General features: G+C 39.6%; 1 protein-coding gene across 1 annotated transcript in view; it reads left to right on the top strand.

The window, feature by feature from the left end:
- Window positions 1-27,340, top strand: part of PALLD (palladin, cytoskeletal associated protein) — a 646,823-nt gene that overhangs the window by 566,604 nt on the left and 52,879 nt on the right. The window contains exons 10-11 of the mRNA XM_006864536.1: window positions 5,669-6,337; window positions 22,551-22,686. Of these exons, the coding sequence (XP_006864598.1) occupies window positions 5,669-6,337; window positions 22,551-22,686 (805 nt within the window). The remainder of the gene's footprint in view (window positions 1-5,668; window positions 6,338-22,550; window positions 22,687-27,340) is intronic.

The raw sequence follows: 27,340 nt of genomic DNA, 5'->3' as shown, positions 1-27,340 counted from the left end.
GTTAACATTTTTAAAACTCGTTTTGTTTACTGAGGACTCTGGAGAGAATGGTATAGCTTTGAAGCTCACAAACCCAGGTTCTGCCATGACTAAACTAAGCTCAGTGCTGTTAGACAAGTTACTTGACCTCCCTTGCCTCTGGGGAATTAAGAAAAGTGGGGATAATGTCTATCTCCTGGAGTTGTTGTACCTGAGTCACTTCAGTGACAGCCATATGATGAGTGACATTTTCCACCTGATGGCCTTGTGACTAGGTGAGGAGCCACGGTGAAAAGGTCTTAGCTCCTCTGGAAACTCACTCCATCTCCAGTTCCTCTTCCCACCCATATTCTCCTTCCCGGCACTGCTGTTCCCAGACCAAGCCTCCTTGCTTTGGGGAACAGTAAGGAGGAAAATCCCCTGCAGTAATTGAAGCATTGTCCCCATATTGTAAAGATCTCTCTTCCTCCTAGCCCTCTAGACCCAGGATAATCCAACTCCAAATCCATCTAACTTTTTTCTCCTGGACTGCTCTGTTGTTTGGGACTCCTACTCTGTTTTAAGCCTGGATCCTGTTTTCAAGGTTACTTTACTCTAGTAGAAGACAGATTATTGATTTGGAAAGGCAATTGGATTCTAGTTCTCCTTTTTTATCCCTGTTAAACCTAAATCTTTGCCTTTTTCAGTGCTTTATAAAATAGTTAATGAGTTTACGAGTCAGGCTGCTAACCTCAGGTTCAGCAATTTGAAACAACCAGCCGTTCCATGGGAGAAAGATGAGGCTTTCTGTTCCCGTAAAGATTTACAGTCTCAGAAACCCTATGCAGGGTTACTATGAGTTGGAACCAACTCCACAGCACACTACCATCACCCCCACCATAAAACAGTTATTATTGAAAGCTTTGTGAATATCACTGGAGTAGAGAGAGAAGGGATCTTGATTTTCTGTAATTTAGGAGAGGAATAGTTTGAGTTAATATTTGCATACTTCCTTCCTAAACTGCTAAGATCTTCTAATTTTTGCACCTTTTTTTTATTATTATTATTGTGAACTGAGTGATAGTTTACATGGGAGAACATTGTAATGAAACACTATCGTTTCATTGCAATGATTACAATCCCCTCCGTGCATCATAATTCAGCAGTATTTGCTTCCATTCCCTCAGTCTTTATTTTGGTGTTTTGTTTTCTTGGGTGGGGGGGGACTGGGAAGATGTACATAAAAACACTCAGGAATATATAATAATTTAAACAACCAAAGGGCACATTCTGCAAACCTGCCTCCTGGCTGCCAGCACTCAGTCCATCTCTTTCCATGAGTCTAGAGTCCTCAGATGCTCCCTTTCTGGTGTCACAGCTTCTCTGAATAGGGCCCACATTCTGCTTGGGCTCTTCTCCCTTAATGGTCCTAGGGTCCTCTGTTTTTGGACTATAAGATTAACAACTCTCCCCTTGTTACAAAACTTCTATCTTTACAGTTGTGATAGTTGCAATTAGTCATGACTAGTAGTTACTCACTATTGAATCATAAAAATCTTATCCCCATCTCTTTTCACCAGGCAAGATAAAAACTCTTCAGTGGGGACTCTATCTTCTCACACATACTCAAACTAAACTTCCTCTTGAAAACTTGTAAGCCAGTCACTTCGTGCCTTTATAACCCCCTCATTTTAGGTAGCCAATGTCTAAATTGCCTGTCCTTATCTACCCTGTATACAGAGAGGCACACCATTTCATTTTAAAAAGAATTAAGTTGGAAGTCAGATCTTTTTAAAATAATGTAAAACCTAACCTTAACTAATGATTTAGATCTTAAAAATCTTTGTTGCTATGATTACAAGGAACCTAAAAGGAGCTCTGGTAGCGTAGTGGTTACAAATCAGAGTGTGAACTGCAAGGTCAGCAGTTCAAAACTACCAGATGGTCCACAGGAGAAAGATGAGGCTTTCTGCTCCCGTAAAGATTTACAGCCTTGGAAACCCTGTACAGGGTCGCTATGAGTCGTAACCGACTCCACAGCACATAACAACAACAACAAAAGACAAATGATAACGAAAATCCTAAACCCATTTCTGTGGGGTAGATTCCAACTCATGGTGATCTCATGCATTACAAACTGCTCCATTGAGTTTTCTTAGCTGTAATCTGTATGGAAAAAGATTGCCAGGACTTTGTTATGCAACACCATTGGTTGGGTTTGAACTGCCAATCTTTAGGTTAGTAGTTGAACACAACCATTTAGGCCATCTAAGGACCTTGAAAATCATTAGGAGGGAAATAAGACCAAAAATATTTTTTTGTTTTTAATCAAACTGTAGGCCAAGGTTATTTTATGTTCATGAGCCAGAGACAAATGCAAGTTCTAACCTGACTTTGCAGGTAACTTATTCTGTGTGTGACCTTGAACAAGTTACTTAAAACTCCATTTTACCCATTTGCAATGGACTGTGCCCAGTGCACAATAAAAAGTCTGGACAGTCTTATTTTCTTAATGATTGAAATCTTTGCAATTAGAGGAAGAAATTTCTTAGACTTGTTAAATTGTGGGTTTGATGGGGAGAAGGAGAAAAAAGAAACTGGGTGGAATTTAATAAAGTAGTTTTGCAAATTCTCAAAGACTTAAAATAATAGGGCTTAAACAATTACAGAGCATTATTCTTGCAACTAGAGTTTGTCTACAACTCTTCTTTTTCAACTCATTCACTATTTTCAAAATTTAAACAGTACTTTCAAGGGTTTCATATTTCATTTCCCTCTTCCAATTTCAGAGGTAGGATAGCACAAAGAAAAGGAGAAACCAAGAAACAGTTAATTTTTATAACAAATAATGTTAAGTAATATCCAAATGACAGGCAATCTTGCCTTTCTGGTACCTTACTGTTTGTCTTTTTGCCTCTGAAAATCAGATTTTATAAAAATAGCTTAATGAGAATTGAGAAAATGCTATTGAATTGTGCATTTTGTCATCTCAGAATCCAGGTTTCAGATCCATTTAACTCAGGCATTTGAAAAGCAAACAAAAAACATTATTTTTTTACAAAAGTGATGTTGTTGTTGTTGTTATGTCCTGTGGAATCAGTTCCGACTCATAGCAACCCTGTACAGGGTTTCTGAGGCTGTAAATCTTTACGGGAGCAGAACGCCTCATCTTTCTCCTGCGGAACAGCTGGTAGTTTGGAACTGATGACCCTGAGGTTAGCAGCCCGATACGTAACAACTACGCTACCAGAGCTCCTTTACAAAAGTGATAGACACTTGAAAATTCAAAACATTGTCTTGCTTTCTCTTCCCCACCCCTTTCAACACCCTACATTAATAATATAGTCCTCATCCAGTGCTGAACCACTGAAAAACTGACAAAAAGTGGAAACCCTAGTCAGGTCTTCTTTGGGATATACACTAGCAGTCAAATCACTAGCATGCCTACTCATTTCTGGTGAAATGCTATGTTAATAATGACTGGAGCTGTCATTTGTTATCGGGGTCTGAGACCTGCTCAGACCACTACGTGGGTTTCCGGAAGGAGAGGCGAGGATTGATTAGTCAGATAAGGTTTTACAAGGAGTGGTTGGTGAGCTTGAACTGCCAACTTTATGTTTCAAATTGACCTTGAGGTCCAGTGCTTTATCCCACAAGTGCCACACCAGGACTCCAATAAATAAAGGGGTAGTCTGGGCTTTCCAGAATATTTCTCAGGAGTCACTTCCTAATCCCAGGGCAGAGAACTATCAGACCGGATACAGGGCAGGATAAGATGCCTCTAGCAGTTTATGCCAAGCCACTACACACAGCTATTTGCTGATGTCAGGCCATGCTTAAAATACCTTAAAACACAGCTGTGGGTGGCTCTGGCTGCTTTGAGCCTAGGCTAGAACAGAGTAGGAAAGCAATGGCTTTACCTTTGAGGAGGGCCACAAAGAGCACTTGCAATCCAAATGCACAGGTTAGTAGAAGAGTGTTGATGATCAACACTCCAGGGATTAGATGCATTTTGCCTTAGCTAGAAATGTATATATCTGAGTTTATGAAGAAAAGGAGACCAGAAAGACGTATTTATGGATTCAGAATGAGAGTTCTGGATGATGAGTTTTAGGGCTAGTGAATGGCTTTTATGAGTTCTATTTCGGGGCCAATAAATTTAAATTCATGAGTACAGGAGGACATGACATGTGCTGGACAGTCTACCCAAACCACACAGACATCTGGTGAGACCAGGCAACAGCAGCATGGCTGCTTTTAAGACACACAGATTCAATCTAACAAGACCCTCCTTGCTCTTTGAATCTTTGATACTCTCTGCACATAGTATCATATAGAATCATCTGCTCTTTATACTTTTCAGCTTCCAAAACAATGGAAAGAGCACTAGTGTTTCTTTGGTCTGTATTTTCATGGATTTAAGTGTAATCATTTGGCTGGATACTGAAAGAAGAGAGTAGTATGCACACAGGAGGGAATTTTTAACTTCTTTGCTTTATGTCCTCACATCTTAGGAGTTTTTGATAACAGCTAAATCTTTTTTCTTTTTCTATTTTTAACTTTTTATCAGCAACTTCAGTTCCTTTTACTACTTTAACTTTCTGAAAACTTGAGTTTTGAAGATTAAGATAAGAAATTTTCGGGTTTTATATTTTAGTTTTAAGAGGTTTAAAGTTAGAATCATAGCTGTTCCTTTTCAAAGACTTTCTCCCGTTCACCTCCTCTTGTAGCTGCTTGTTACAGCACCACCTTCTGTTGAAGTTTCTTTTGACAGCCATTGATCACTATCTTAGTCACATAAAAGGCGACTTGGACGTACAATTTTAGTTAAATGTTAGCTGCTCACCAGCTTTTATTATTACAAAAATTAAAATTCAGACTACCTCTTTTTTCTAAAGAGAGTATTTAAGGAATATTTTCATGTGCACAAAATGTTGCTATGTATTAAAATTCATATAAGTAATTTGCAGTTCAGAGCTTAATATTAAATTTTTGCATATGGTAAAGTTTTTTTTGTTTTGGTTTGGAGTCCTGGTGTGGCACTGTGGGATAAAGCACGGGATCGCAAGGTTGGTTTGAACCACAAGGTCTGCAGTTCAAACTCACCAGCCGCTCCTTGGAAACCCTATCCAGGGTCCCTATGAGTCCAAACCAACTTGACATCACCTAACAACAACAACAAAGGCTTTTTACAGGGGAAAATGTAGCTATTAAAAGGGATTTTCAAAAAGTAAAATCAGCCTGTGATATTTATTCAGTCAGAGATGACAGCATTGATTTAGAAAAATTGGACTAACCTAAATCTGCCAAAAATAACTTGTCAAGCGTTACTTTAAAAAAAAAAAAAATGCTTACAAATGAGAGGACTGAGAATTCATGTCCAAAGTTTTTCTCTTAATAGTTCTGATTATGTTTGAATTGAGTTTTGGCTTCTGGACGGCCCACAAAATTCTCACCACAATTTTTAAACTGGTTTGGGTCATCTTGGGTACATAGTCAAGTCTTTGAGATAACCAAACATACTTAATGGATTTTGAGCGTCTTCCAGAATTATACAGACAACATAACTTCAGACTAGTAACTACCTAAATCACCGGGTATACTTTGGAGTAGAAATGGCAAACTATGCATAATATTTAAACTCTGTACGTAAAATGAACATGACTTCTGTTTCACTCTCTGAAGATGTCGCTTTTCTGTCTTATTCTAGGGACCCTCTGAAAATCCAACAACTCCAGAACCAAATCCGCCTGGAACAGGAAGCCAGCGCTCCACGCAGCGCGCCGCCCTCACCACCCTTCCCGCCGCCGCCTGCCTTCCCAGAGCTTGCGGCCTGCGAGTCGCCCGCGTCCCCAGAGCCCATGAGCGCACTCGCCTCCCGCTCCGCCCCCGCCATGCAGTCCTCCGGCTCCTTCAATTACGCGCGTCCCAAGCAGTTCATCGCTGCCCAGAACTTGGGCCCCGCGTCTGGCCAAGGCACGCCGGCCTCCAGCCCCAGCTCCTCCAGCCTTCCGTCACCCATGTCCCCGACGCTGAAGCAGTTTGGCCGCGCGCCTGTGCCACCCTTCGCGCAACCCTTCAGCGCCGAGTCCGAGGCTCCATGGGGTCGGTCCACTCCTTCGCCCCCGCCGCCTCCGCCACCGCCCCCAGTCTTCAGCCCCACGACCACCTACCCCGTGCCCGACGCGTTCCCTCTGCCATCACCGCCGCCGCCGCTCACGAGCCCGGGCTCCCACTGCCCCTCGCCGGTAGCCCGCTATGGCCACGGCCACAGCCAGACGCCCGCGGGCTTCCTCAGTACCCTGCTGCCTTCACAACCGCTGCCACCGCCGCCAGTGGCCGTCAACGCCCTGGGGCTGCCCAAGGGTGTCACCCCCGCGTGAGTAACAGCGCGGGTCTGCCTCCCTAATGTAGCAGTGCAACTCCCATATGAGTCTATAACCCAGGCGTACATTGACAGATTTTCACATATTTTCCACTATCCGATTTTTTAATTCAATCCCAGGGCTTGGACTGCTAACCACAGGTGGCCAGTTCAAACCCACCAGTCGCTGAGCTGGAGAAAAATGAGGCTGTGCCCTGCAGTAAAAATTTACAGTCCTGAAAACCCTATATTGCTGCTGGTGTTAAGTGCCCTTGAATGGGTTCCAACTCATAGTGACCCTGTATGGGGTTTCTGAGTCTGTAAATCTTCTCTGGAGCAGAAAGCCTCATCTTTCTCCTCCTGATCGGCTGGTAGGCTCAAATCATTGACCTTGTGGTTTGCCGTCCTGTGCTTATCTTTATAGCATCACTAATAGGGTCACTAGAGTCCTGGTGTAGTGATGCAGGATAATGTACTGGACTGCAAGATCAGCGGTTCAAACCCATCAGCCACTCCTGGGAAACCCTATATAGGATTGCTATGAGCTGGAGCTGACTAGATGGCACTTACCAACAACACAGGGCCTTCTATGAGCTGGAAACTCCTCCATAGCAACAGGAGTGGGATATATCCAATGATAGATCTGAGGGGGCAGGGGGGACATGTAAATATCTCTGTTATTGATGCAAATTTATGAAAGCAAGTACAATTTAGTGAAGAAATGATCTTGTCAGCCTTGTCGCTGGCCAGCAGTGATCTCTAGGTAGATTACATAGTTTCTTTGCCTCAGTTTTCAGATTTCTAAAACATCATAATGATGAAATCTTTAAATACAAAAACGATGACAATCAACAAGATGATATACAAAACTGCAGTAAGGCCTTTGAAAGAAACATACAGATGTTTGGAAAGTTTTATTGAAAAGGAAAATGTACAAAACTTGCACTCATTGTACTCAAGTGTTAAAAAAATGAGTTAAATTCTAGCAATGGTCAAGCCAGTTACCATATCTCAACTCTTAACTGTTGAAATTCTACTTCAGAGTTTGCCAGAAATCAAAAATTGTTTAGCAAGAAAAGGAACCTTAGTAAAGAATGAAAATGAGAATATCTCAGAATTCAGGTTTTCATATGCAAATGGTTTCCTGTACTAACCCAACCCATGGCTGTTTAATCTATTATGACTCATTTTGTTGTTGTTGTTAAGTGCCATGGAGTCAAATCCAACCCATAGTGAACCCTGTATAGGGTTCCCAAGGAGCAACTGGTGAGCTTGAACCGCCAACCTTACAGTTCAAACGGCTTTGTAATATGGTGCACTAACCCACAGCACCACACCAGCACTCCTAGCAACCCTTATAAATCAACATTGCTATGTCTGATTTTGACAGTGTGAATCTGTAAAGCCTTAGTTAGTAATGTTGCCTTTTGACAGATACTTTCTAAATATCAATTACATAAATTCTATATTTGAAATCTGGCTTCTTTTCAAATCTTTATGGGAAGACACAGAGTATAACGAATATGTAAATAACCCAGTCAAATAAAGGAGTAGCATCTCTATAGTAATTATGTGATAATGGGCTTCTGTTGAAAAGGAAGTCAATCAACTTGCTAGAGAAAACCTTTTGTCTTTTTCTGTTTGAGCTTTCATTTATCTTGCTACAAAGAAACTGTTAAAACCAGTTGGAGTGGAGTTGATTTCAACTCAAGAGAACCCTTGTTTGCCAGAGCAAAACTATTCCAGAGGGTTTTCAGTACCTGATGGTTTTGGAAGTAGATCACCAATCCTTCCCTACTCTTGTTAGTTGTTGTTAAGTGCCACTGAGTCAGTTCCAACTCTCAGTGGCCCTATGTACAACAGAACAAAACACTGCCTGGTTCTGCACTGTCCTCACAATTGCTGCTGCACTTGAGCCCCGTTACTGCTGCTACGGTGCCAATCTGTCTCATTGGGGTCTCACTCTTTTTCACTGTCTCTCAGTTTTACTAAGCATTATGTTTTCTCCCTCTTGATAATATGTCCAAAATATGAGAGAAGTCTGGCCATCTTGGTTTCTAAGGAGCATTCTGGCTGCACTTCTTCCAACAGATCTGTTTGTTCTTCTGGCAGTCCATGGTACCTTTAATATTCTTTTCCAATACCATAACACAGATATATCAATTCTTCTATGGTCTTCCTTATTCATTGTCTACCTTACACATGCATACGAGGCTATAGAAAATACCATGCTTTGAGTCAGGCGTACTTTCGTCCTTAAACTGACATTTTTGCTCTTTAAAGAACACTTTAAAGAGGTCTTGTGTAGCATATTTGCTTAATGCAATACTTCGTTTGTTTTCTGGACTGCTGCTTCCATGAGCTTTCCAAGAAATCAAACAACATATTGGGTTAGGCAAATCTACTGCGCAAGACTTTTTGAAAGTGTTGAAGAGCAAAGATGTCAGCTTGAGAACTAAGGTGCACCTGACCCAAGTCATGGTATTTTCAATAATCTCATATGCATGCAAAAGCTGGACAGTGAATCAGGAAGACCGTAGAAGAATTGATGCTTTTGAGTTGTGGTGTTGGAGGAGTATATTAAAAGTGCCATGGGCTGCCAAAAGAACTAACAGATCCGTTTTGGAAGAAGTGCAGCCAGAGTGCTCCTTGGAGGCCAGGATGGCTAAACTTCGTCTTTCGTACTTCAGACATATTGTGAGGAGGGACAAGTTGCTGGAGAAGGATATCATGTTTGGTAAAGTGGAGGGTCAGAGAAAAAGAGGAAGACCCCCAACGAGATGGATTGGCCAAGTGGAAGCATCAATGGACTCAAGCATGGCAACAGTAGTGAGGTTGGCCCAGGATCGGGCAGTGTTTTGTTCTGCTGTGCATTAGGGTCACTATGAGTCCGTGCTGACTCGATGGCACCTAACAACAACAACAGCTTCTATGAGTGTTGATCTTGGATCCAAGCAAAATAAAGTCTTTGACAACTTCAGTCTTTTCCCATTTATCATGATGTTACTTATTGATCCAGGCTGTGAATCTCATGGTCAGCAATTCGAAACTACCAGTTGTTCCGCGGGAGAAAGATGAGGCTTTCTGCTCCCGTAAAGATTTACAGCCTCGGAAACCCTGTACAGGGTCGTTATGGGTTGGAACCAACTCCACGGCACATAACAACAACAACATACAGATTGAATAAGTATGGTGAAAGAATACTATGTCGGTGTGCACCTTTCATAACTTTTAACCAACCAGTGCCCAATGGAATGTGAAATCATAGGACAATATCATTAATATCACATGTAAGTAAAATTTTGCTAAAGATAATTCAAAACCAGCTACAGCAGTACATTGACAGGGAACTTCCAGAGGTTCAAGTCTGATTCAGACGAGGATGTGGAATGAGGGATACCATTGCTGGCATCAAGTAGATCTTGACTGAAAGCAGAGAATACCAGAATGATGTTTACCTGTGCTTTATTGACTATGCAAAAGCTTTTGAATATGTGGATCATGTCAAGCTATGGACAATGCTGCAGAAAATGAGTATTCTGGAACACTTCATTATGCTCATGAGGAACCTGTACATAGACTCTTGTTGTTGTTGTTACGTGCTGTGGAGTTGGTTCTGACTCATAGCGACCCTGTACAGGGTTTCCGAGACTGTAAATCTTTATGGGAGCAGAAAGCCTCATCTTTCTCCCACAGAACAACTGGTAGTTTCGAATTGCTGACCATGAGATTCACAGCCCGATTCGCAACCAACTTGCTACCAGAGCTCCTTAGACTCTTGTTAGAGAGATTAAAAACTGGGAGTTCATTGCATGACACTTTTTTCTCTTACTTATTATATATCAGTACTAAGCCTTGCTACTTCAAAAGAAAAATTTCTGTCTTAATGTGTCTCATAGATTCTGATCAAAGATTAGCTTTCAAAGCAATTTGGGTGATCATGCCTCTTATCTTAAGCATAAACAGTGGTTTATTCTGATCTTTGATTTAGAAATGCTCTTAAAATAAACAGTTTTAAGGGCTTAACTCAAGTAACAGAAGCACTTGCTCCTTATCAGCATCTATCACAATAACTCATTTGTTGAAGTCAAATACTTGAGAATAGTTACCATGAAGAATTCCTGCCTCTTCCTAAGTAGTGTAGATTTTGTGGTGATAGGAAACTGACCCCAAATATGTTACATGTGCTATGATACCAACCTGGCAATGTCAGCCTAGTGAATTATTTTTATAGGGTACCTCTTAGTTTTTAAGAAACTTTCCCATTGCTATATCACATATGCTTGAAGAATTCATACTTTTGGTTTGAAATATAGTTTGAAACGTGTGTGTTTTTTTTCCCTGTGGCATATTATAGGACTTGTTATTTGCATTCTGAATTAAAAACAAAAAATGTGACTATTTATCCATCATAACTCAAATAATTTCCTAAGAATTTTGAATGTCCCTTTCAGGGCTGCTATGACTAACTAATTGGCATCCTTGAACTTGTAAGAACTGCTCGACTACTGCCAGATGAATTATTTTGTTATATAAATGAATTACTTTCACTTATATTTCATTAGGAACTTGTAATGATTATAATGGCAAATTCAATATATTACTGCTGGTTGGGTGGTTTGCCAAATAATGTCAGGTGCCAGCAGAGACTGATTACACATGACTCAGTGCAACAGTGGATTATTAGATTTATTTTTCACTTACTTTGTTTTACCAAGATACAAATTTCAGCTACCTTTGTTTTGTTTTTTAAATAATGAATTGCATACTTGTGGTTTTTACTCTGTGTCTGTATGATTATTGTTGCTCTTGTTGTTAAGTGCTGTCAAGTCAGTTCTGACTCGTAGCGATGATGCTATATAGAGTTTCCAAGGAGCAGCTGGTGAGTCCTACCTGCCGACCTTGCGGTTCAAATGGACCTTGCCGTCCAGTGCATTAGTCTGCAGCACGACACCAGGACTATCCTCCAGTACTCTTATTTTAATGAGGAACTAAGTTTCTAAATTGTCTGTGGAGATAAGGTTCTGTTTCTCATGTTTGGATAGTAGCGGTCCAGGCAGGGAACAAAGACTACAGTGCCAGTGATAAAGAACAAATCAAGAAGGCTAACGCTAACGACAGTAGCCTCTCTCAGATGTGCATTAAGAGTATTGATTGGTTGGTTGCTATTTGGAGAACTTCACATCTAGTGCCTTTCTTTCTTCAGGAGACTACATTCCTCCCCAAGGTCACTGGGATCACTGGCTGAGAATGTATCTCCCTGCTCAAAGCTGTTGACACAAATGTTAAGCTGATTAAATCTCAGATAGTGGCAATAAGGAGAACATGCCTTAGAAAGAAGTGTTTGCACTTTTATAAAATTAATGCATGCCACTCCCCTCCTTATTGCTGATAGTTCTTTTTACAGCTTCCATTGCTGTAACTCTGTGCCTCTACACTGTAAATCAAATCCTATGAGCTGGTGAGAACCCAGTGGACTGGGAAATGTCACACAGAGAAAAGCTGCAAAGTTCGAGGCAGCATTCCTGCCTCTGCTTGTCTCTTGAGAGGTTATTTTAAATCTGAAGGGTGAATCAGATCAGATCCATCCCCCGGAAACTAGACTGGTCCTGTACCCTTTTGTCCACCTTCATATTCTTGGATCATGTTCTCATAAGGGAGTGCCACATAGCTACAATGCTACAATGTTCTGGACTCTTAATTGCTTCCTTTATATAATAGGTCTTTGGTTTGAAATGTTACCCCATGTTTGTCACAAGTAAGAGCTTGTGTCAATAAGAGCTTTTATGTAGATGTCTTAATAAGGTTTTTATTTTATTTAATGTCAGATCTTTGTAGACGTTATCTCATTGTTCCTTTCTCAGGTAGGTGGGCATTGCCATCATATTCTACATTCTAGGTGAGAGGCATCAAAAGGTCAAGGGTTTTCCCAGGATTCTGGAATAAACCTGAGCAAGGAGAGGGATTAGTGTATTACTTTGGTAGAACTCTCATAAATCTGGTATCTAATATTTCTTGATCAAAGTAAACTGCTATAGAGAAGCAATCTAACAATACCACTTGCATCTTAAGAAAAAGTATGTAACAGATTTAGGATTTAGATGTACATTTAAATTCATGATAATGGGCCTTTAGATAGTTTCCAAGTCAAGACTGTAGTTAGATTTGCTTTTGTTACTAAGTACCATCTCGTCTCGTTGGTTCCAACTCATAGCAACCTTATATAAGATTTTTGAGGAGCAGCTGGTGGGGTTGAACTGCTGACCTTGTGTTTCACAGGCCAGTGCTGATCCTACTGTGCCACACCAGGACAACCTAAAAGACAAAAGCTACATTGGGTTTTGCAGACAGTGTCTCATTGTTCTGTCTTTCCTCTGTTTTGCAGGGCATAGTTAGATGGAGTCTTGTCATTCTCCATAGGGGACCAGAGCCTGAAGGGGTTGGGAGATTTCCCATTGACTCATATCTTTGAAGATTCCACAGAAGGTTGAATCTAATCCTGAGCAAGCATTTTCCAGCAAATATAAAGAGAGACCTCTCAAGTCGGCCATGACTTGGTTGGAGTTCTATGGAAGTGTTTCTGCCCCAGGGGCAGCTCAGAATTAAACTGGTTCAGTTCTAGATGACTCTGTACTAAACTCTGCAGAATGAGTAGAATTTGTAATTTCATGTTTCTTTATGACATCAAAAATTATTTTTCTAGATAAACCTGTCTCTCTTTCTCAAACCCACAGCATTTTCTCACAAAGTCAAAACATCTTTTCAAGTTTACAACCAAGAACATAGTACTCAGTAAACAAGGTAAGCATTGGCTTACTTACTCATCTGTGGTGAACCATTTCACTTGGATTTAACTATGGTAAAGCAAGTAAGCACAAGTAAGCCTGTGCTCACCTTGCTTACTGAGAAATCCCCCCCTAGAATAGGTGTAGAACGTGCACATGTGTGAGTTTATTTAGCAAACCCAAAGTAAGAAAATAATTGATGTTTGCCTTTAAAGAAGAGCTTAAGGTATTCAATACCTGTACCTAGTGCCTTAGCTTTATCTTTATAATAAAAATCAGTTAAAAAAATTTAGAGTGGCTATACAAAGTGAAGTCCTGGTATGGCACTGTGGGTTAATGCGCCAGACTGCAAAGCCATTTGAACTGCAAGGTCGGTGGTTCAAGCTCACCAGTTGCTCCTCGGAAACCCCATACAGGGTCGCTATGAGTCGGAACTGACTCGATGGTACCTGAAAACAATACACAAACTGGGAGTCCTGATGTGGTGCTGTAGGATAAACACTGGCCTGCCAACTGAAAGGTTGGTGGTTCAAACCCACCAACCGCTTCTTAGAAGCCCTGTGCAGAAACACTATGCATCAGAATCAATTCAACAGCACTTAACAGCAACAACATACTCAAACTGAGCTTGTGTATATTGGGCTCTTAACTAATTAGTTAATATGTTATGTTCTTGAATATGAAGGATATCTCAATGTCAGTGTGCTGAGGAGTTCACTAACTCTATAAAGGATTGTAGAATTTCATTATCTTCACATTTCACTTAATAAGAGAATAGGAAAAAAAGAAGACTTTTAGTAGATAAAGAAAAGAAACAAAATCTTTGCTAGACAGACACATGACCTCTTAAATCAGTGTTGTACTCTAGAGATTTGACTTTCTGAAATATACTGACAGGCTTGACCTAGAGTAAGTATATCAAGAGAAGGATGCTTTTAAAGTTATTCAGTAGCAAAACAAAACAAAAAAAAAAAACTCTTGGGATTTGGCTGTGGTTGAATCTGGGAGGTTTTACCTTCCAGATGCTCATGTATATGCCTGAGATGTTTTTATCCTCAACCACATGAATATTATTTTAAAATGGCAAGTGACTTACTATTGAAGTAAACAGATCAGTAATGTCTTTTGCACAGTGTATACACACTTAAGTATTGACGGTGGGAGGCCTGTTATGAATTGTTTATCAGTTAAGGTTTGACTCTTGAGTATGAAGAGCTCTGGTATTAGTAACAGTTTACTTTGAATACGTTTGTGTTTTTTTTAAAATAAATTATACAAATCATTACGAAGGGAAATGATCTCTTTATCACCAGATGCTTTTTTTCGTTTATTAAAAGTAGGTACCAGTTGTGAGAGCAGACCTAAAACCATCTTATATTAAGCCCCCGTACAGAATTAGTTTTTTAGAAAGCTAACTCGGTTGCCAAAACTTTGTCTCAAATTCCTATCACTACTTTTCTTTCTTGGTACTTCCTCTTTCCAAATACTCCATTTTGAGTCTTAACACTAAACTTAAGCTGACCCTAAATCCTATCCTAAGGTTTTTAATCAAATTTCTTAAAAGTTTATCTGAATTACAGTCCAATGAGATACCCTCTGAAAAAAAGAAAAGGTTCCATATTAAAATAAGAGAAATACTGTGTGTGAAGCTCTTTAGTTTCAGAATCTCAGTGTCCATCTCTTGACCCTGCTAGGCTCCTTCTGCAGTAGGCCCTTTGTTCTGCCTGGCTCTCCCTGTGGGTGTCCACATAGCCAACACTTTCCTATCATTCTGACCTCAGCTCTAGTGTTGATTCCTCTGAGCTTTGATTGACCACACAGTCTGATACAGTCAGCTGCTCATACACTTGTCATCTCTTAGCACTTACTACCTTCTGATAGGTGCTTTCTCCCGTTCCTTTTTCCCCCCATCTCCTCTTTGCCACCACCACTGTAGAATATAATCTCTTTAAATGTAGTAACTTAGTTTTATTCAGTACTCTATTCCCAGCATCTGGAACAGAGTTGAGCATAAAAAAGTAAGCGGTTATTGGCACATTCTTGTAAAACTTCAGACAAGAATTCTTGGCACATTTTTAACTCCTTCATCTCTTTCATGCTGTTTTCCCTCAAGTCTTTTCTCTGTGATTCACTTCCATGCTGGGATTTGTTTGTTTGCCTCTCCACTCTTACTATGCCAGGCACTGTGTGATAAGTGCTTAAACCAAAAAGACCAAACCTACTGCCACTGGGTCGATTCCAAGTCCTAGTGACCCTCTAGGACAAAGTAGACTTTGCAGGAGCAAGCTGTGTCTCCTTTTTCTCTCGAGAAACAACTGGTGGGTTTGAACTGCCCACACTTAACCCACTGTGCCACCAGGGCCCCTGCTAAGTGTTTAATATATAATAACTCTGTTTAATATATAGTAACTCGTGTACTTTCCCCAACTAATGAGACACATGCTATCAATGCCCCTGATTTGCAAAGGAGGATACAGGCCTATAGCAGTTAAGTAACAAGTCTAAAGTCACACAGAATTTAAGTGATGAAAAAAGACTTCTTGTTGTGTGCGCTTATCCATGCGGACTTCTCATCCCTTCCTTTTCTCAAATCCATTTGTGTACATCTTTAATCACTGTCTTAGATACTTGGATTATCTTAGATACTACTGCCTCTTCATAGAATCTTCTCCAGTCTTTCTAGCCAGCATTGTTTTCCATCTCTTTTTAATCCCTTTGCACTTAAAATTAGTACTACATTGTTTGTTCCTCAATTTATTCCTCAACTAATTGTGAACCTATTGTGATCAAGAATTATCCTTCAGAATTTGATTGTTTTTCCATATCACATAAAATAGTGTCGAGACTATAGTGGTGACATTTTTCTTTATTAATTTCCTTTTCTACTTCTGCATGGAAATTTCCAGTATAGATGTCATCAGTCATTAGCATCACTTATCTTTGAAACCAATGGTTTCATTCCAGACTTAACAGGGTATATATTGACTTGTAGGCCTAGAACTCTATTCTGGAACATCGCTGGATACTCAATAAGTATTTATGGAATGACTACTAGACATTTAAAAGTCTTTTAATTGATTGACTTCATGTCAGAGTGAATTGTTCAAGAGCAAGAAAATATATGTACCTTAAAGGAAAGTAATTCCTTAAAAATATGGGGAAAACAGGGATTAGGTACTTGCCCTTTTAATGCTGGTAATACCGAGCTCTGGTAGCATAGTGGTTACCAACCGGGCTGCGAACCGCAAGGTCAGCAGTTCGAAACTACCAGCTGTTCCGTGGGAGAAAGATGAGGCGTTCAGCTCCTGTAAAGATTTATAGCCTTGGAAACCCTGTACAGGGGTCGCTATGAGTCGGAACCAACTCCACGTCACATAACAACAACAATACTGATATGTTTAGGTAATTGGCTTGCTAAGAGAAATATTGAATGGTTACGGCTTTTACTTGGGTCAAGAGTACTTTAATTTTTTATTTTTTTTTCAGCTTGAAATATCTGGGTGGTGGAGACCCAAACCAAAGTGAATGGCTGTCCCAAGCAGTTGTTCTAAGTCCCCTGAAAGTATATTGTACTGCAAAATGCTTTCTAAGCAGTAGGACTTGCTCTGTAGTGTTTACTTGTTGAAAAGAAGTTTGACTGTGTTTTAAAATACAACAACAAAAAGCATTCCTGTGCTCCTGACACTTAGTTGATCCATTTCACCCTTGATAGGTGCCCCTTTCTTTCTCATTTGTGTGGAGAACAGTGCTCTCAGTGTAGTCTGCCTCAGGAACACAGGGAATACTTCTGTCCTTAAAAGCTATGCATCTTTGTACAGTTGTGCAACTACTTTATGTTGTTCAAGCTTAGCGTAATCATGGGAACTCTTAATAATATCTGATGTCACAGAGAGCTAGCCACCTTCAATTATACCTTACAGGTGAGTTCAGTATCTAGCTCTTCTGTTTCTCAGGTCTAAGGCTGTAGTCAAAGGTAATGCAGAGTTTTATTTACAAATTTGTCTTTTTTTTTCTTGACCTGAGCCTGACTTTTTTCATGTGATCTGATTTCTTTCAGACTCAGATGGTAGTAACACAATTTTTCTTGCCTTAAAGGAGATAGTGAAAGTTTAGAAGTGGAGATACATACATTCTCTTATTGATATTAGGTGTCGTTGAGTCAGTACCCACTCATAGTTCCTACTCATAGTACAACAAAACAAAACACTGCCCATGCCTGTGCCGTCCTTACTATTGTTTTTACCTTTGAGTCCACTGCTGCTGCTACTGTGTCAATCCATCTCCTTGGGGGCCTTCTTCTTTTTCGCTGACCCTCCACTTTACAAAGCATGATGTTCTTCTCCAGGAACTGGTCCCTCCTGACACCATGTCCAAAATATGAAATGAAGTCTCACCATCCAAGCCTCTAAGGAGGATTCTGACTGCACTTCTTCAAGATAGAGTTGTCTGTACTTCTTGTAGTCCATGGTATTTTAATATTCTCCAACACCACAATTCAAATGTTATTGATTCTCCTACAGCCTTGCTTATTTATTGTACAACTTTCACATTCATAGGAGGTGATTGAAAATACCATGGCTCCTCAAGCTGACATCTTTCTTCTTGAACACTTTAAAGAGGTCTTGTGCAACAGATTTGTCTAATTCAATAGGTCATTTGATTTTCTGACTGCTGCTATGAGTGTTGATTGTGGATCCAAGCAAAATGAAGTCTTTGATAACTTCAATCTTTTCACCATTTGTCATGATGTTATTTATTGGTCCAGTTGTGAGGATTTATGTTTTCTTTACATTGAGGTGTAATCCATACTGAAGGCTGTATGTAGTCTTTGATCTTCATCAATAAGTCTTTTAAGTCCTCTTCACTTTCAGCAAGCAGAATTGTGTCATCTGCATATCGCAGGTTGTTAATGAGTCTTCTTTCACTCCTGATTCCTTGTTCTTCTTCATATAATCCAATTTCTCAGATTCTTTGCTCAGCATACAGACTGAATAAAGTATGGTGAAAGAATACAACCCTAGTGTACATCATTCTTTATTATAAACCATTCAGTATCCTTTGATTCTATTCTAATGACGGCCTCTTTTTTTATGTGCATTCATGTAGAATTTTTAAATGATGAGGGGCAGAGACCATTAAAAAAAAAAGAACATAACTAATAAAGTGTGATAAGTGCTATGACAAAAATAAATAAATAAATAAATGAAAACCATGATGGGTTAACTTTTGTCAGGGCGTACTTTCTGAGGAGACCTTTAACTGAAACATTGAAGGCTAATGACTGAGCCTTGAGACAAAGCCGGGAAGAGGGGTGCCGGACTGAGGGAAGTGGACAAACTGCACAGTTTTGTTAAGGATTTACATGCTAATAAAAACAGAAGTCATAAGTCATCATTCCTGTGATACTTGCTATCAACATATCTTACATTTCTTGCTCAGCTTATTGAAATCATAGTCAATTCCCAGTGATTTTACTCATCTTTGATATGATTAGTAAAAAATAAGGTTTTACTCATCTTTGATATGATGAATACAGGATATCACAATATTCTTATTTTTTTCCATTTGTTTTTGAAACAGTCCAGTGTCATCCTGTTTTGAATGTCAGGAGCAAATGATTAGGAAGGAAGGATCTGGAAAAGCAAGTTTTATCAGTTAGGCTGTTTTCCAAAGGAGATATCAGAAGACTCAACTGTACATAGGTTAAGTGCATGGGTTCTTTTGACTTCCTTAACAAGTCTGAGCTAGGGCTGTTCCATGGTAGATTAACACTGTGTTACACCCACACACATATTTCCAGGAACCCAGGTTATCTTCATCTTTGCAGTCTCTCATCATTGGTATGGTAAGAGTTATCCCCTCATGGTCACGGAGTGGCTGTAGTGTTGGCATTATATTAATGCCACGGTGAAAGAAGGAAGGGCATTTCTTCTTTAGAAAAAAAAGAGAGAGAAAGAGATGGAAACACTTTAACTAGGATGCCTCGCTCTCTTCTGGTCATATCACATGCCACTGAATAAACTAATCCCTATCCAATAGCTTGAGACCATCTGTCTCCTCTAGGTGCATTAAAGGTTGAAAATCCAACAAATTTTTTTTAAAAAGGCTCAGCGAGGAAACAGAGATTCGACAGAAAGAACCAATGGCTGTTGGGAAGACAATCAGGAACTTGGACCTCAGTAGTCCATGATTTTACTGATATTACTAAGAGTGCTGATACTAGTGAGCTGCAGAACTGTTCTTCCTGGCTCTTCATGTGTTTTTCTTCAGACTTAAATGTTTGGTTTGTTCCCAGCACTATGGGTGAAATGGGGAGAAGCAGAATCCTAATGTTTATTTATGTCCTTGGCCTTTACTGGTGCTTTATCATATCAGTGCAGTGATGCCTTGACAGATTTACAAGAAACTTTTTTTTTCCTTAGAAATATCTTATCATGAAATACATATAATACTGTATCATGAAATGTAATATATAAATACATAAGGAGTTTAATATAGATATATATGTTTTGTTGTGGTTATTAAGTGCTGTTGAGTCAGTTCCAATTCATATCCACTCTATATAGGGTTTCCAAGAAGCAACTGGTGGGTTTGAACCATTGTTCTTCTGGTTAACTGTCCAGTGTTCATCTTACAGTACCATACCAAGACTCCATATACAGTACCATACCAAGACTCCATATATATGTTATAAGACTGAAGAATTATATAGTAGGTAAATTGGTTTCATAAAATAATTTGAAAAAATAGTTTTAGAAGCAATGAAGAAATGGGCTGAGTTTAATCGCATTCCATAGACTCCCGTTGACCTGGAGATGTGAGAGAGAAGAGGAAGGGCTGGTTGGTCCAAAATGTGGGATACCTGGGGACTCCTGAACCCATGGACAAGGACTAAGCCACAGAGGGTTAGAGCTGAGAGTGAAGCATCTAGCTGATATGGAGTGAGAGGAGGTGTACAAGAACACTCAAAGTTTCAGATAGTACCCACTTGACCTAGCCTTTGTTGTTGTTATTGTTGTTAAGTGCCATCGAGTCGGTTCCGACCCATAGCGACCCTGTACAGGGTTTCCGAGGGTGTAAATCTTTACGGGAGTAGAAAGCCTCATCTTTCTCCCGCGGAGCGGCTGGTAGTTTCGAACCGCTGACCTTACGGTTCGCAGCCTGATTCGTAACAACTACGCTACACATAGGTAGACCTAGCCTAGATAGCTTAATAATCAGAACTTGACTAGAGGAAGATTTAAAAAAAAGAAAGAAAGAGAGAAGCAGTGATGACTGAAATGGAGACAGAGATGATGACGTGGAGTGATGGAGCAGCTGGAGACTTTAGATCGATCCAGAGAGAGCGACTGTGTGCTGAAGACCTGGGGGGTACGGGTGGGGGGGAGAAGTGCTGCATGGAGGGGATTGTAACCATGGCAACGAGACAATATACGATAGAATGAATGTAAAATTAATGTTCTCCCATGTAAACTATCACATAATTCACAATAAAACATTTAAGAAAAAAAAACAAGAAGAACAAAACAATTTTTGATAAAGGAAACGCAGATAAATTGCTACAGTTTGATGAACTTGATCTATCCTCATGAAGGTAGTAACTCTAACTACCAAGAGAGAGGGAAGAAGTCTTCACATTAAGTATCAATGCTATCCCCTCTGTACACAGGGTGGATAGGGATGGGTAACTTAGACATTGGATACCTAAAATGAGGGGGCAATAAAGGCACGAAGTGACTGGCTTACAAGGCTTCAAGGGGAAGTTTAGTTTAATAGTGGAGGGAGGAAGAAAGAGTCACCACTGAATAGTTTTCATCGTGTCTAGATGGGTCTGGTTAAAAGAGATGGGGATAAGATTCTTATGATTCAATAGTGAGTAATTGTTATCATGACTAATTGCAACTGTCATAATTGTAAAGGTAGAAGTTTTGTAACAAAAACAAGGAATTAGTTAATCTTACAGTTCAGAAACAAAGGACCCTAGGACCATCAAGGGAGAAGAGCACAAGTGGAACGTGGGACCTTATCCAGAGAAGCAGCGATGCCAGAGATGGAGGCAGAGCTGGGAACATGTAGAGAGGGAGCCAGCTGAGGACTCTAGATTGTTGGGAAGAGAGGGACTAAGAGATGGTGGCCAGGAGGCAGATTTTCAGAATGTGCCCTTTGGTGGTATAAATTATTATATATACCTGAGTGTTTAAAAAAAAAAGAGCTAAAGTGAATAGAGAGAAATACTGTTAAGTGATAGTTATTGGAGGGAAATGTAATCATTGTAATTAAACAAGGTGCATGGTTTGTTGAATGTAAAATGGATGATCTGCCCTGTAAACTTTCACTCAATCCTTAAAATGCTGACCTTGCAGTCCAGGGCTTATCCTGCAGCACCACACCACAACTCCAGATGTTTGCTGGAACAGAAAGTCTTATCTTTCTCCTTTGGAGCAGCTAATGGACTCCAACCATGGACTTTGTGGTTCGCAATCCAGTTCATATCAGTATACCATGGAATGGGCAATCATTCAAGATCAAAAGGCAGCAGTGTTTGCCTAAGGACAAAGTTGAGAAGGAATGGAAAAGAGGGTGGAATGGAAATAAGAACCACAGAGAAGAAGTGGGAAAACTGTTATTTTATGGATGGGATTGCAGTCATAGCCATGAAGTGAACGGTATGATCTCTTGAATATAAAGTTGAACATCTCTGTAAACCCTCACTCAATTCGCAATAAAATCTTTAAAAAATAAATAAATAAAACCTATGACAAGGCAAAGCCAAATTTTAAACCTGTGTCATTACAAATCACATCCTTTTTTTTTTTTTTTCACTTTCCATTGCTGCCTCCTTGAGACAAAAACAGAAAGTTTCCCTATCCTTAGAATTTACCACTTACTAATCTATAGCTATGAGTCAATTTCCACTCAGTACAGAGTAGAACTGCTCCATGGGGTTTCCAAGATTGTAAATCTCTATGGAAGCAGACTGCTACATCTTATGTGGATCCTCTGGTAGGTTCAAACAGCCAACGTTTCGTTTAGCAGCTGAGCATATAACCACTATGCCAGCAGAAGTCTTTCCACTGAGGTATGTTGTTAAGTGTTGTCGAGTTGGTTCTGATTCATAGTGACCCTGTATAGGGTTTCTGAGGAGCGTCTGGTGGGTTTGAACCATTGACCTTGTGGTTAGGAGTTCATTGCTTATCGTATAGTGTTACACTAGGATATTTGAACTGTCTCTGAAAACTGGTTCCAATTAATATAACCTGAGCTGCTGAAACTAGCTTTTATGATTCTTTCCATAATTAGTTTCAGTAGCTGTACCATAAAGAAAGAATGGGAGTGACATGCTGACTCCTTGTTCTGTCTATCCCTTTGTTGGACTTGAATGTTTCAGTTCGGATTTATATGCCTGACAACTGACTAAACGGCCTTGTGTTTTTGTCCTGCAGGGGATTTCCAAAGAAAGCAGGTCGAACTGCTAGAATAGCCTCTGATGAAGAGATCCAAGGCACAAAGGATGCTGTCATTCAAGACCTGGAACGGAAACTTCGCTTCAAGGAGGACCTACTGAACAATGGCCAGCCGGTATGGGGCCTGGGCTTGGAATATTCTCTTTCATATCAAAGAACTTTACCGTGGCTTCACTGAGACTTAGGTTCTTAAAATTAATTCTATTACCCCTGAATCTCAGTGTTCTTCATAGTATCATGGCTAAAGTTTGGGGAAGGGTAGAAAGTAAAAGGGCTTCCTTCTACTCAGCCTTCACCACTCCCTTATACTCCCAAACCATTCTTGGAGTGAAGATAGCAAAGGAAGGAAGAAGGACAGGTTTAAAATGAAACAAATTAGAATGGCAAGTGTAATAAGTGTGTAATAGAGATGTTAAAAAAAAAAAAAGAGGCACTTGAGGATTCCATTTCCACTAGGTGGGATTAAGAAGGAAGGCAAGAGATGTGCTCTGGAATGATTTGCTTCAACCCAGATGCAGTCAGTTGGAATTAAAGCACCAAAGTAGAATTTGAGATTCTATGGCATGAGCTACTTCTGCAAGAAGTAAATACCTTCACTAGGGAAACTGTTGCTGAGGTCTAGTTCTATTCTATAAGACTAGTACAGGATATTGATTCAGTATTCTGAGAGAGTAATGCTTCACCTAAACATCTTCCACTACTACTTGTCCACTATTCATTCTTTATTAAATACCATAATTTGAATTTTGGGACTTTTTATAATTTAGCTTGTTTTACTTCCCAGTTCCAACTGGGGCTAAAATCAACAATTACTGGAAATTATAAATTTATCTAACACATTTTCCTAACTAGAGAGTTTTCAGTAGATTTGTATTTGTAGTCAGAGCATATATCTGAAATAACCTCTGAATTTACAAAATAGATTCTGCTTCACTATTATTCCATTATTCTCTATCCCTGGACTTCTTATGATTTTAGATCAAATACATTTTTGTAAACTGTCTCTGATAGGTCAGATCATCTCTGAACAGTCCTCCTTGATTTTAATTTTAAGGCACTATATAATATAGGTGATCCTGGTGTGGTGCTGTGGGTCAATGTGCCAGACTGCAAAGCTGTTTGAACTGAAAGGTCAGCAATTCAAGCTCACCAGCTGCTCCTTGGAAACCCTATACAGGGTCACTATCGGTCGGAATCGACTCAACGGCACTTAACAACAACAACAACATAGAATATACAGTCTAGAGAACAGGAGCAGGAAATACCACAAAAGACAAAACAAGAAAATGTTAGCAATTCCCTTAAATAGTGATAGCCTAGTAAAAATGGTATGGGGCTGTTGGATCAGCACTGAACTGTGAACCACAAGGTCAGCAGTTCAAATCCATCAGCTGCTCCTTGGAAACCCTATACAGGGTAGCTGTGAGATGGAACAGACTCGACAGCACTTAACAACAAGTAAAAATGGTTGTGACCTATTCCAAAGTGTTGGTTACAAGATGTAAAATCACTGCCACTTTCTTTGCCTGATGAACAAGCAGTGTGACTTTGAGTAGAATCATGACTTGTGCATGAAAGGTATTTTGGCAAGAATCGTTTATAATTCTGTTTTTAATTTCACCATGTGCAGCCATTTTTTGTGAGTTATTATATTTATCTATATTACACAGCACCATGGAAATGATCTTAAAGGTGAGAACCCCAAAGCAGAGAAGGCCGTCACTGCCAGCTCCTCTGAAACGTCCCTTCTCAGAGTTTAGGGAGCTGATGTGGTTGTATTTAAGTCTAGGGAGGACCATGAGTAAAATATTCCCCATAAATAGTATTTTGCTGTTTGAAATCTTCTTTCTTTCCTCGTTATCAATGAAGATAAGTATACAACACATTTTTCATGTAGTTTCTACCTTAACTTTTTTTGCTTATTCATAGTGACCACATGTACAGCAGAATGAAATCCTGTCCCATTCTTCAGAATCATTACTGTGTTTTAGCCAGTGTTGCAGCCATTGTGCCCGTCTGTCTCGTTGACATCTTCCTTGTTTTTCTGACCCTATACTTTACCAAGCATGATGTCCTTCTTCAGAATTGTCTCTCCTCATAACATGCCTAAAGTGTGTGAGAAGACTTGTCCTTGCTTCCAATAAGGCTGCGTGCACTTCTTCCAAAAAAAATTTGTTAGTTTTTCAAGATACTCTCAATATTCTTCACCAACACCATCATTCAAAGCCATCATTTCTTCTTTATTCATTTTTCAGTTTTCCCATGCAAATGAGACAATGAAAATGACCATTATTTGGATCAGGCCCACCCTTGTCCTCAAAGTGACACCTTTGCTCTTTAACACTTTAAAGAAGTCATTTGTAACAGATTTGCCCAATCAGTACATCCTTTGATTTCTTGACTGCCGCTTCTGTGGGTGTTGATTGTGGATCCAAATAAAATCCTTGACAATTTCAAACTTTTCTCTGTTTATCATGATGTTACTTATTAGTTCAATTGTGAGGATATTTATTTCCTTGATGTTGAGATGTAATCTATATGCAAAGTTATAGTCTTTGGTCTTCTTCAGTAAGTTCTTCAAGTCTTTTTCTCTTTCAGCAAGCAGTGGTATGTCATCTGCATAGCAAAGGTGGTTAATGAGTCTTCCTCTAATCCTGATGCCCTGTTCTTCATATAGTCCAGCATGTCAGATTATATGCTCAGTGTAAACATTGAATAACTATGGTTGAAAGGATACAACCCTGACACACATCTTTCCTGATTTTACACTATTCAGTATATTCTTGTTCCTTTTGAATACTTGTCTTTTGATCTATGTACAGGTTCCACTTGAGAACAATGGAGTGGAGTGTTCTGGAATTCCCATTCTTCTCAATATTAGCCATAGTTTTTTTAGGATCCAAACAGTTGACTGTTTTTGCCAGTCAGTGAAACACATGTAACATCTTTCTGGTATTCTCTGCTTTCAGCCAAGATCCATCTGACATCAACAATGATCTCTCTTTGTTCCACAACCTCTTCTGAATCTGGGAGTTTCCTGTCCATGTGTTGCTGAAACCATTTTTGAATAATTATCACCAAAATGTGTGATATTAATGATATTGCTGATAATATCTGCATTCTGTTGGATCATCTTTCTTTGGAATGAGCACAAATACAGATCTCTTCCAATTGGTTGGCCAGGAAGCTGTTTTTCAAATTCCTTGACATAGATGAGTGAGTCCTTCCAATGATGCATCACTTTGTTGAAACACTCAATTGGCATTCTGTTGATTCCAGGGGCCCTGTGTTTTGCCTAGATCTGCAGAATAGGTTACATTTCTTCCTTCAATACCATTGGCTCTTGGTCATATGCTACCTGCTGAAATGACTGAATGTTGACCAATTCTTTTTGGTACAGTTACACTATGTATTCCTTACATCTACTTTTGATTGTCCCTGCATTGTTCAATATTTTGCCTGTTGTTGTTAAGAGCCAGTGAATCAGTTTCAATTCATACCAACCCTATGTAGGGCTTCCAAGGAGTAGCTAGTGGGTTTGAACTGCTGACACTGAGGTTAAAAGTCCAGTGCTTAGTCTATAGCACCACACAAGGACTCCATTTTGCCCATAGAATCCTTCAGTATTATAACTGTAGGTTTGACTTTTTTTCTTCAGTTCTTTCTGTTTGAGAAACGCTTAGACCTAACGAGACATGTGGGAAGACTTTAAGGACATCATTCATGAAGTAACCATAAGGTCTACCAAAATTCTATCATGCAATCTCCAAAGTTGTTTCTATCACCTGGTCATGTTTTCCAGCTATTCCTCTTTCTTTGTTTCTAACTTTTGCATTCCAATCACCAGTGCATTCCAATCAATGCATCTTGATTGTGTTTCTTAGCAATTTTGTATTACAGAAGTTGGTTGAAATTTTTCAGTTTCTTCATCTTTGGCAATAGTGGTTGGTGTGTAAGCTTGAGAAATGGTCATATTACCCGGTCTTTGTAGTCATATTACCCTGTCACTGGTAGAAATGTACTTCAGAATAGATCCTGAAGTATTCTTTTGACAATAAATGTGTTGCCATACCCATTTGTACTCATTCTGTGCAGAGTAGTCCATGTATCTGTCCAGTTCATAATGGTCAATACCAGGCTGCTTCAGCTCATGAAAGCCTAGAAAATTACTTTACACATTCCTTTTCATTTTTGAAAACATTCACTTTTCCTAGATTCAGGCTTCATATATTCTGCATCCCAATTGTTAATGGATGTTTGCAGCGTTTTAATTTCAGTTTTGTGTTGTGCCCCATCAGCAAATGAAAGTTCTGAAAACTTTGCTCCATCCATGACATTGTGGTTGGTTCTACTTCGAGGAGGCAGCTCTTTCCCAGTTATATTTGGGTGCCTTCCAATCTGAGGGATTCATCTTCCAGCACTACATCAGGCAGATTTCTGCTGATATTTATAAGATCTTTACTGGTCATTTTTTCCAAAATTATATCTCCACATCTTCCTTCCTAGTCAGTCTTAATCTGGAAGCTCCATTGAAACCTGTCCACTGTGGGTAATTCAAATACCTACTGGTTGGAAGACAACTGTCTGGCCGACTGATTGGAAGAGATCAATGTTTGTGCCCATTCCAAAGAGAGGTGACCCAAAGGAATGCGGAAATCATCGGACAATCTCTTTGATATCTCAAGTGAGCAAAGTTTTGCTAAAGGTAATACAGAAACGGCTACAATCATACATTGACAGAGAACTTCCAGAGGTTCAAGCTGGATTCA

The sequence above is a fragment of the Chrysochloris asiatica genome, unplaced genomic scaffold (genome assembly GCF_000296735.1).
Source record: "Chrysochloris asiatica unplaced genomic scaffold, ChrAsi1.0 scaffold00066, whole genome shotgun sequence".
NCBI classification, from domain to species: domain Eukaryota; kingdom Metazoa; phylum Chordata; class Mammalia; order Afrosoricida; family Chrysochloridae; genus Chrysochloris; species Chrysochloris asiatica.
The sequence above is the reverse complement of the archived record's forward strand: the minus strand, read 5'-3'. Positions and strand labels throughout refer to the sequence as shown.